Source organism: Propithecus coquereli, unplaced genomic scaffold, assembly GCF_000956105.1.
Source record: "Propithecus coquereli isolate 6110/MARCELLA unplaced genomic scaffold, Pcoq_1.0 Scaffold3, whole genome shotgun sequence".
NCBI lineage: Eukaryota > Metazoa > Chordata > Mammalia > Primates > Indriidae > Propithecus > Propithecus coquereli.
This window is the reverse complement of record NW_012148618.1, coordinates 14,107,311-14,117,181: the sequence shown is the minus strand read 5'-3', so window position 1 is coordinate 14,117,181 and position 9,871 is coordinate 14,107,311. Positions and strand designations below refer to the sequence as shown.

The following is a 9,871-nucleotide window of genomic DNA, read 5'->3' as shown; positions in this document are numbered from 1 at the left end:
TCAGCCCCTAAGTCCTGTTGATTCTTCTGTGAAAACATCTCTTAACTTCATTCTCACAGTCACCATCAAAGATACAAAGAGTTAATAGGAAGCAAAAGATCTTCATCCCTGTCCTTTTCCTTTCTCACACTAACAAAAGAGGACAACCTCCTCTTCCAAGTTATAGTGACTGTAATTACATAAATTTAGTTAGACCAATGCTTTTCGACCTGTCATCCTCAAATTGATGTCGCCATTCCCACATCCAAGAACTTTGTTCAGGTAGGTATGTCTTCTCTTCATTTCAGGCCCTTTCCATATCATGGCTAGACTATTGCAGGATCCTCCTATTTGGTCCACGTAACTCTAGTCTCTCCCTCTTTTTTCCTTTTTACCCCTATCTTTTTCTTTTATGTTGTAAGACTGTCCTTTATAAAATACTATTTTCATTATGTTATTGCATCCTTGAGAACCTATGCTGGATTATGAACTATTACCTATCACATCTAAATTTCTATGCTTGCTACTTAAGACCTCTACAAATGGGTCCAAAACTACCTAGCCAGTGTCCTACCAGTCCTCAGTATGAACCTTTATTCTGGAGATACCAGTTTCTTTACTGTTGCCCACTTCAAAAGCTCATTCTAGCTTTTAAAGCTCTGTTCATGCATATCCTTTTGCCTAAAATATACTCCTTGGTATATTCAACTTCTTCAAATGCTACCTATCTGTTAAGACTAGACACACTTTTCACTTCTCTTATAAAGTCTTCTATAGGTCCACCCCATGCTGATCTCTGCCTTTTCTGATTTCTCATAGTGATTATCATGTACACCAAATAATCTAACATCTCATCAGCCATTCCTTCATGTTCCTTTCTAATTGTTTCCTAAACAATTCTTATCTCCCTTAATTAAGTAGACTGTAAGTTCCTTGAAGGCAGAAGATAAATTCTTAATATTAACTCTTGTATCTCTCATACTATCTAACTGGTGATGGGCTCTCAATAAATACTTGCTACTTGATTGATTGACAATGTAGAGCAAAGCTGCTGAATACCTTGGAACTGAAAATGAAATTGCAACCAAAGAAGAATCTCAACACACTGAAAACTAGAGAATTGGCTTTCTAACTCAGAGATCCTCAGCCTTTTTCACATAAAAATTAAAGAAAATTTTAATATTTGTGTGATATGGGATGAAAGGATAAGGCAACCAAGGGTGAGTAATTGGGTACTCTAGCCACCATGGAAGCTGAGAGAATGTTATTGCAGCATTCTGTAAACCCACGGACGTTAGTAGTTTGGCTGACAAGCTCTGATCTAAATGACTTCTGCTATGCAGCAATGGCCAAAAAAAAAAAAAAATGTCTGGGTGGAATATTAAAAGGACCATTGGCCAACACAAAGCATTAAAGTAAAGGCATGCCTTGGAGATACTATGGTTCCAGAACACTATAATAAAGCAAATATTGTAAAAAAGTGAGTCACACGAATTTTTTGGTTTCCCAGTGCATATAAAAGTTATTTTTACACTATTCTGTAGTCTGTAGTCTATTAAGTGTGCAATAGCATTATGTCTAAAAAAGCAATGTATATACACTAATTAAAAAACGCTTTATTGCGAAAAAATGCTAACAATCATCTGAGCCTTAAGCAAATTGTAATCTTTTTGCTGGTAGAAGATTTTTCCTCAATGTTGATGGCTACTGACTAATCAGGGTGGTTGTTGCTGAAGGCTGGGAAGGCTGGGAAGGCTGGGGTAGCTGTGGCAATTTTTGAAAAAAGGACAATGAAGTTTCTCACATCGATTGACTTTTGCTTTCGTGAAAGATTTCTCTATAGCATGTGATGCTGTTTGATAGCATTTTAGCCATAGAACTTTTTTTTTTTATATACAGAGTCTTACTCTGTTACCTGGGCTAGGGTGCAGTGGCATCATAATAGCTCACTGCAACCTCAAATTCCTGGGTTCAAGTGATCCTCCTGCCTCAGCCTCCCAAGTAGCTGGGACTATAGGCATGCACCACCACACCCAGTTAAAGTTTTCTACTTTTTGTAGAGTCTTGCTCTTGCTAGGCTGTTATGGAACTCCTGGCCTCAAGCAATCCTCCTGCCTTGGCCTCCCAAAGTGTTAGGATTACAGGCGTGAGCCACCATGCCAAGCCAAACTTATTTTAAAATTGGAGTCAATCCTCTCCAACCTTGCCACTCCTTTATCAACTAAGTTTATATAATATTCTAAATCCTTTGCTGTCCTTGCCATAAGGTTCACAGCATCTTCACCAGGAGTAGATTCTATCTCAAGAAACCACCTCTTGGCTCATCCACAAGAAGAAACTCCTCATCCATTCAAGTTTTATCATGAGATTGCAGCAATTCAGTCACAGCTTCAGGCTCCACTTCTAATTCCACTTCTTTTGCTATTTCTACCACATCTGCAGTTACTTCCTCCACTGAAGTCTTAAAACCCCTCTAAGTCATCCGTGAGCATTGGAAATCAACTTCTTCCAAATGCCTACTCATGTGGATATTTTGACCTCCTCCCATCAACCACAAATGTTCTTAACGGCATCTAGAATGGTGACTCCTTTCCAGAAGGTTTCCAATTGACATTGCCATATCCATCAGAGGAATCACTATCTATGGCAGCTACAGCCTTATAAAATATATTTCTCAAATAATAAGAGTTGAAGGTCAAAATTACTCCTTGATCCACTGGCTGTGGAACAGATTTTGTGTTGGCAGGCATGACATTTATTTCTTTGTACATCTCCAGAAGAGCTCTTGGGTGACCAGATGCATTGTCAATGAGCAGTAATACTTGAAAGCAATCTTTCTTTCTGAGCAGTAGGTCTCAAAAGTGAACTTAATATATTCAGTAAACCATGCTGCAAACAGATGTGCTGTTACTCAGGCTTTGTTGTTCTATGTATAAAGCACAGGCAAAGTAGATTTAGCTTAATTCTTAAGAGCCCTAGGATTTGGGGAATGATAAATGAGCACTGGCTTCAATTTAAAGTCACTACCTGCATTATCCCTTAACAAGATAGATTGTCAGCCTGTCCTTTGAAGCCAGGCATTGACTTCTCCTCTCTAGCTATGTGTCTTAGATGGCATCTTCTTCCATTGAAAATCTGTTGTTTAGTGTAGCCACCTTCATCAGTGATCTTAGATCTTCTGGTTAACTTGGTGCCGCTTCTCCATCAATCAGCACTTGCTGCTTCACCTTGCACTTTCATATTATGGAAATGGCTTCCTTCCTTAAGCCTCGTGAACCAACCTCTGCTAGCTTCCAGCTTTTCTTCTGCAGCTTCTTCACCTCTCTCAGCCTTTGTGGAATTTAAGAGAGTTAAGGCCTGGCTCTGGATTAGACTTTGTTTTAAGGGAATGTTATGGCTGGTTGGAGTTTCTATCCAGACCACTAAAACTTTCTCCATATCAGCAAGAAGGCTGTTTTGCTTTATCATTCATGTGTTTACTGGAGTAGCACTTTTAATTTCCTTTAAGAATGTTCCGTTTGCATTCACGGCTTGGCTAACTGGTGCAAGTTGGCCTATCTCAGCTTTTGACATGCCTTCCTCACTAAGCTTCATCATTTCTAGCTTTTGATTTAAAGTGAGAGATGTTAGAGTCTACCATTCACTTGAACACTGTGAGGCCACTGTAGAGTAATTAATTAGCTTAATTTCAACATTGTCATTTCTCAGGGAATAGGGAGGCCAAAAAAGAAGGAGAGAGATAGGGGAATGGGCCGTTGGTGGAGCAGTCAGAACACACACAACATTTATTATTAACTGCTGTCTTATATGGGCATAGCTTATGGTGCCCCAAAATTATTACAATGGTAGCATCAAAGGTCACTTATCACAGATCAGATATAATAATAATGAAAAAAGTTCAAAATATTGTGAGAATCACCCAAATGTGACACAGACTGTGGTACATGCTGTTGGAAAAATGGCACCAATAGACTTACTTCAACACAGGTTGCCACAAACTTTCAATTTGTTAAAAGCACAATATCTGTGAGGCATAATAAAACAAGATATGCCTGCATATGAAACAAAAAGAACTAAAGAAAAAGTCTAAACAAACAAAAAGAACGGAATCTGTCACAAAAAATAGGAGGGCCTCTTTTCTATATTACCAGAGGTGCTTTATATAGGAATTTTATCTGTTAAAAAATGTTTAACTGAGCACTGTGGCTCACGCCTGTAATCCCAGCACTTTGGGAGGCCAAGAAAGGATGACTGCTTGAGCTTAGGAGTTCCAGGCCAGGCTGGGCAACATAACAAGACCTCATCTCTAAAAAAAAAATATGTTTTCACTCATTCAGTGTATTGACTGTACCCTCCTTGTAAAACAGACTCTGCATATTGGTCTGTCTTCTGTTTATTACAGTACCTGTAATAATTCTTGTCGCTGTCCAGACTTGGAATATTGTATGCATCTAATTAAAAAGAAAAAAGCAAATATTCATCTACATTAAAAAGAAAAAAATGCAAACATATTAATGACTAAAGAAAAATGACAACTCTTTTTATAACACTTTTTTTTTCATCCAAGGTAGAGCCATACTTTCATTTATCATCCAGCAAACAGTGGGAAGACTAGGGAAGGGACCCAACCTGGACACCCTCCCATTATTGCCATAGGTTCCAGTTTCTTCCCCAGTCTAGAGGGCCTAGAGGCACTTAGCCTAGGGAAAGCGTGGACCAGGCCTCTGGCCCTTGGGATGGAGCAGGGTCCAGATGGCTCTGGCCTTAGCACCAACTCATGAACAACCCCCCACCCCACCAGCCTGTCTCCCTAGGGCCACTGAGCCCCTCTTGGAGCCAGGCTGAATAGACTCTAGGCTGCTGGGCCCAGCTCCAAGCAGGCTGGACTCCAAGTTCTAGACCCCAGGCTGGCTGAACTCTGGAATACTGATTCCAGGCACTGAGTGGGATAGACTTAGGTACCAGGCTCTAGGCTAAGCCAGAGGCCTTCAGGACTACAGCAAGGTAGCTTTCCTCATGGCTAGGCTTCTGGGGCAGTAGAGCCTTCTCAAGACATGAGCCAGGGCTGGAGTTGCAACTGGATTTGGAGAGATAGTCAACATTGGTAGAGTGAGATTGGCAGGTACAGCAGAGAATGACCCAGAGCAGCAGCAGCAAAGAGACTTTGAGGCCATTGCAGATGATGGCAGTGAGGGGCCCCTGAGTGATGGCTCCTCCCATGCAGGCAGCACCCTCAGCCCAACAAAGACAGCAGAGCTGCCTCAATGGCCAGGCCCATGCTGAGGTGGGACTCTGGTATGGCTGGCATTCCAACGCGGCTCAATGATTCCTGGGCAGTAGAGATATCTACCTGCAGTCCTGAGCCTAAGTAGAGCCCCGTGCATGCCTGCAGGAGGGTCTGGGGCAGCCAAATACTCAGAGACAACTGAAGCTTGGGAGCCTGCAGGCCAGGTAGGGAAGGCAGCAGAAGGCCAGCAGGGGCAAGTTGGCTCTCCCTGCTGTCACTCCCCGCAAGCTCACAGACTCAGCAGACCATGCAGCCCCACCAGGCTGCCTCTGCCCTCTTTCTGGAACACTCTAAATAGTAGAGTGCCAATCAATTAGATTGATGCTTTGAAAAACTTGAGAGCTTAACAGAATTCAGAATATCTGTGAACTTATTTAAGGCACCTAGTATACTGGAGAATTACAGATACTTTGAATTATGTACCATTCAGAATAAATCAATTTGAAGTTATAAGATTGGAATGTTGTTGTGGCTGCTGTTTTAATCATGCAATTCCAGAAGCCAGCAAAAAATGGATTCATGCCTAATGTATGGATCAAATAAAGTAGAGAAAGTGCTTAACTGATAAGAAAGTTAACCTTTATAAAACAAACAAATCTACCATCAGGACTCTATTGGAGAAGAGTTCATTTCCACACTATTAATAATATAATTATGATAATCTAAAAAAGGGAAGGGATTATCCATTTCTCTGCTCATGTCTATGGAGATTTGTTTGCCATTTAAAATTTTTTAAATTTATATACAGTAAAATTCATTCTTTGTGATGTACAGTAAAATTTATTCTTTGTGATGTACAGTTCTATGGCTTTTGGCAAATATATAGTCATGTATCTACCACCACAATAAAAATACAGAATAGTTCCATCGCCTCCAAAAATTCTTTCATGTTGCCTCTTTGTTGTCTGTCTCTCCCCACATCCCCAACCCCTGACAACTACAATCTGTTTTGCCTTTTCCTATCACATAAGTGGAATCATACAGTACGCAGACTTATGGTTTAACTTCTTTCACTTCGCAAAATGTAAATTTTTAAAAACATCAGCCTGCATGAGTTTTGCTAGAAGCTTTTCTTCCATGTAAAGAAGAAAGTACCATACCAACTGTCGTTTCAAAGGCTAACAATGACATCTGAAGTTTTAAAATCACATTATTTTAAATTTGTATTTCAGAGCTGAGGCCTTCAGTATATCTACACATATGTTACAATGTCCCATTTTATAGTTTTACAATCTAAACTGGAATATCTAAATTCCTGAAGGAAAAAAATCTTTATAATAAAGATATAATCTTTATTATATCTGGGTTATGACTCTTACCATGATTTCCTTTGATATCCAGCCACTTGGTTTTTTCCACGACCTTTGTCTTCTTCAGAATACTCTGGTAAGTTTGCCATTCTACCTCATGCTGCCTGGATCCCCACTGTTCCTTTGTTTTGGCATCTGTCAGGTCTCCTGTAGGTTTACATGAGAATTGAATCACAATGCAAAATAAACTCTAGGGAGTTCAAATTTTTTAGATAAGCACACTGAAGGAACAAAGATAGAGAAAGTATTCAACATGTATAAGCACAACCACTTATGAGTCCACCTATGTCCAAAGCAAGCCATCTAAACTAACGAGATTTTCTCAGCAAGGATTATGTTTCTTCTAGGTTAGCAACTGCCTATTTAACCTCCTGTGATATTAGAAATGGGTTGTGGGGAAAAAAAAATCTTTAAAGAGAGCAGAACAAAATGCATCAACAGACTGATAAAATGAAAATCTTTTATTAGAAATTACAACACTCTGGGCAGGTGCCTAACATCATATTTTCCAAACTCCAAATCAGGATATGTGATTTGACCAAGTATTATTTTTACAGCAAGAAGCAATCTGGCAGGTCTAATATGGACAATGAAATACCACAATTTATAGGAGACTAAACAGAATACTTGAAATGGGGCTTCATCCATTAAATGAGGACTGATACCCCATCATATCAGCAGAGGTATTTCAGTAAGGTGGATGGGAGGTGACTCTCCCAATAAACAAGGTAGATGCTCCTTTAGCTGTTTCTCCCCGCTACAGTTTGGAAGCAAATGATCAAGGGTTTAAAGAGTCTAGGAAACCCAAATCACGAAAGTATCAAGCAATAAAGAAAAAGTGCCCTGAGTCACTTGAAGCCTCAAGCAACTGAAAATATAAGATTAACTAACAATGTAAAGAAAATGGAAACTTTAGCAAAATAAGAGAACCTTTGATTCATAAAGAACTTTCCCTAATTCTCTCTCAAATCCAGAACTGCAACCACAAAAAACAGATACAAATATAACAGACAACACATTGACATGAGAATCACGAGCCTTGCTTTTACTGCGTTGACAAAACCTTGCTACAGCAAATCATTTTGCCTGGATCTTGACTCAGTTATCCGCAGGCAAAGAAAATTATAATGTACCATCTCCTGTACCTCACAGGGCTCACCTGGGGCTGTGGCTATAGTGTTCCCAACATGCCCAAAGTGAAAAGCTGCAGCCCTGGCTAGCATTCTACCATCCAGACCACAGAACACCATCACAGCACGGCAATCCACCCTACCTGTTGCTAGGACGAGAGCTGGTTGAATGATGTCAATAGTTTCAGAACAGAACTTCTCTAAGTCTACCGCTCTGCCTGGATCTCGAAACCTGCTCAGGTGAATGTCGGATATCTGCCGAAAGCAGGTATTGAACAGAGAGATCTGAGTCAGGAAAACGCAGCATGGGCAGAGAAGGCCCAGCGGCTCTCTCAGGCAGAAGGAAAAGGCAAAGATGCAGCGCATCAACGAACCCCTCCCAGGGAAGAACCGAGCCCAGGCCAGACTAGACAGACCCTTGAGTTACAACCTGACTGAGGCCCCCAGCCTGGAGTGTGGGGCCCAAACAGGCGCGCGTCGCGCCCCCACAGAAACCGCCAGGGTCTCACCGCCCCGTGCCCTCCCTGCGCCTGCCCCCCGCGGGGCTTCCAGCCGCATCACCTGCAGGCCCCAAAAGATGTTGCCGTCTCCGGGTCCGGGCGCTGGGTGCGGCCTCCGGTGGGGCGCGGGGTGGGGCAGCGCCGAGGGCTGGCCGGCCAGGCCGTAGTGTTCCAAGAGCATCGCGGCTAGCGCAGCAGCAGCCAACCCCGCGACCACCCTCAGGGCCAGCGCTGCAGCCATCCCGCCAGCCCGCCGGGGCGCGGCTCTCACTGGTCCGCGGCCGGACTGCGCGGCGCTCCTGGGAGGCACTCTGCCCGCACTTCCGGACTCTATAGTCTCGGGGTCACGGCGGGACTTGGGACCTGGGATGCTGCGCTTGTCAGCCACAGCGGGGCACCTGCCGCCCTCTGGCCGTTCGCGTCTCCGGGCTTGGTTTGCAAATGTAATGCGGGCAAAGGAAAGAAAACCGAGACTGCCAATGACGATTGCCGAGTGGTGGGAGGGAAGGAGCCCTGGACCTGTATCCTGGAGGCGAGGGCTGGAGTTCTGGCTCTGCCTTAATCAATCGTTCCTGACCTCAGTGGGTCGGTCTCCTGACCCGTAAAACGCAAGTTATAATGCATTCCATGGGTACTTTGCAGGGTGGTTGTTAGAACCAAAATGAGTATGTATGAAGACGCCTTTTAAATTGCCTTACAAATGTGTTGGGTGCCTTTCTCTGGCCCCTTCTGATTATTAACGTGCCTCTGTGAGTTTTCTGTAGACGTAATTCCTATGTTTTGTGAAAGTTATTATTTACTTAACCTGATTTCATAATATTGCAACACAGTGATATACCATTCATTTAATAAATATTAAACACTTATATGGACTAGGCACAGGAAAAGAATTAGATTTGGCCCAGCCTTAATTTATCTAACTACTCCCTTATTGTTGAATTTTTGGATTATTATGTGTTGCTGTTCTGAATAACTATTTTCGTATAAATAGTGCTTTTAAAAAAATTCCCTTTGAGTTATTTCCTTGGGGTATGTTGCCAGTGTTGGATTTATGCCAATTTTTTTGGAGTACCTTTAGAATGCAAGATATTAATCTAACTAGAAAACATAAAGAAACAAGAGTAGATAAAGAGCCAGGGTTCATTATCTTAGGAGCTCATGTAGGAGAGAGAAATACACAAATAAGTTTAATATAAGAACAATATGGTATTTGCCACAAGAGACAACCAAATATAAAAGGCTGGGGAAGATTAATACTGGGAGAGGAGTCATCAATTTACCAGACTTCAAGCTATACTACAAGGCTATAGTAACCAAAACAGCATGGTACTGGCATAAGAACAGAGACATCGACCAATAGAATAGAACCAAGAACCTGGATATAAATCATCATCATATATTTTTAGCCCAGTTAGACTCAAAGAAAAAATAAAACTATCCTCATATAGCCATCTAATCTTTGACAAAGCAGACAAAAACATACACTGGGGAAAAGAATGCTTATTCAATAAATTGTGCTGGTAAAATTGGATAGCCACATGTAGAAGACAGGATCCACACCTTTCACCTCTCAAAAAAACCAACTCATCATGGATAACAGACTTAAACCTAAGGGATGAAACTATAAGAATTTTAGAAGAAGATGTTGGAAAAACTCTTATAGAC

General features: G+C 41.7%; 2 protein-coding genes across 2 annotated transcripts in view; both read right to left on the bottom strand.

Moving 5' to 3' along the window:
- Positions 1-8,447, bottom strand: part of LOC105814242 (transmembrane protein 62-like) — a 49,709-nt gene extending 41,262 nt beyond the window's left edge. Inside the window, exons 1-4 of the mRNA XM_012649138.1 lie at positions 8,268-8,447; positions 7,850-7,961; positions 6,586-6,723; positions 4,385-4,430 (exon numbers count right to left, since the gene is read on the bottom strand). Coding sequence (XP_012504592.1) covers positions 4,385-4,430; positions 6,586-6,723; positions 7,850-7,961; positions 8,268-8,447 — 476 coding nt within the window. The remainder of the gene's footprint in view (positions 1-4,384; positions 4,431-6,585; positions 6,724-7,849; positions 7,962-8,267) is intronic.
- On the bottom strand, positions 4,948-5,199 carry LOC105814144 (adropin-like). The gene has a single exon (XM_012649065.1). The coding sequence runs from the start codon at positions 5,197-5,199 to the stop codon at positions 4,948-4,950; it is 252 nt and encodes an 83-aa protein (XP_012504519.1).
- Positions 8,448-9,871: the final 1,424 nt, after the last annotated feature.

What these genes read in the sequence shown, in the direction of transcription:
- LOC105814144 (XM_012649065.1), bottom strand. Translation starts at nt 5,199, where the DNA reads ATGGGAGGAGCCATCACTCAGGGGCCCCTCACTGCCATCATCTGCAAT.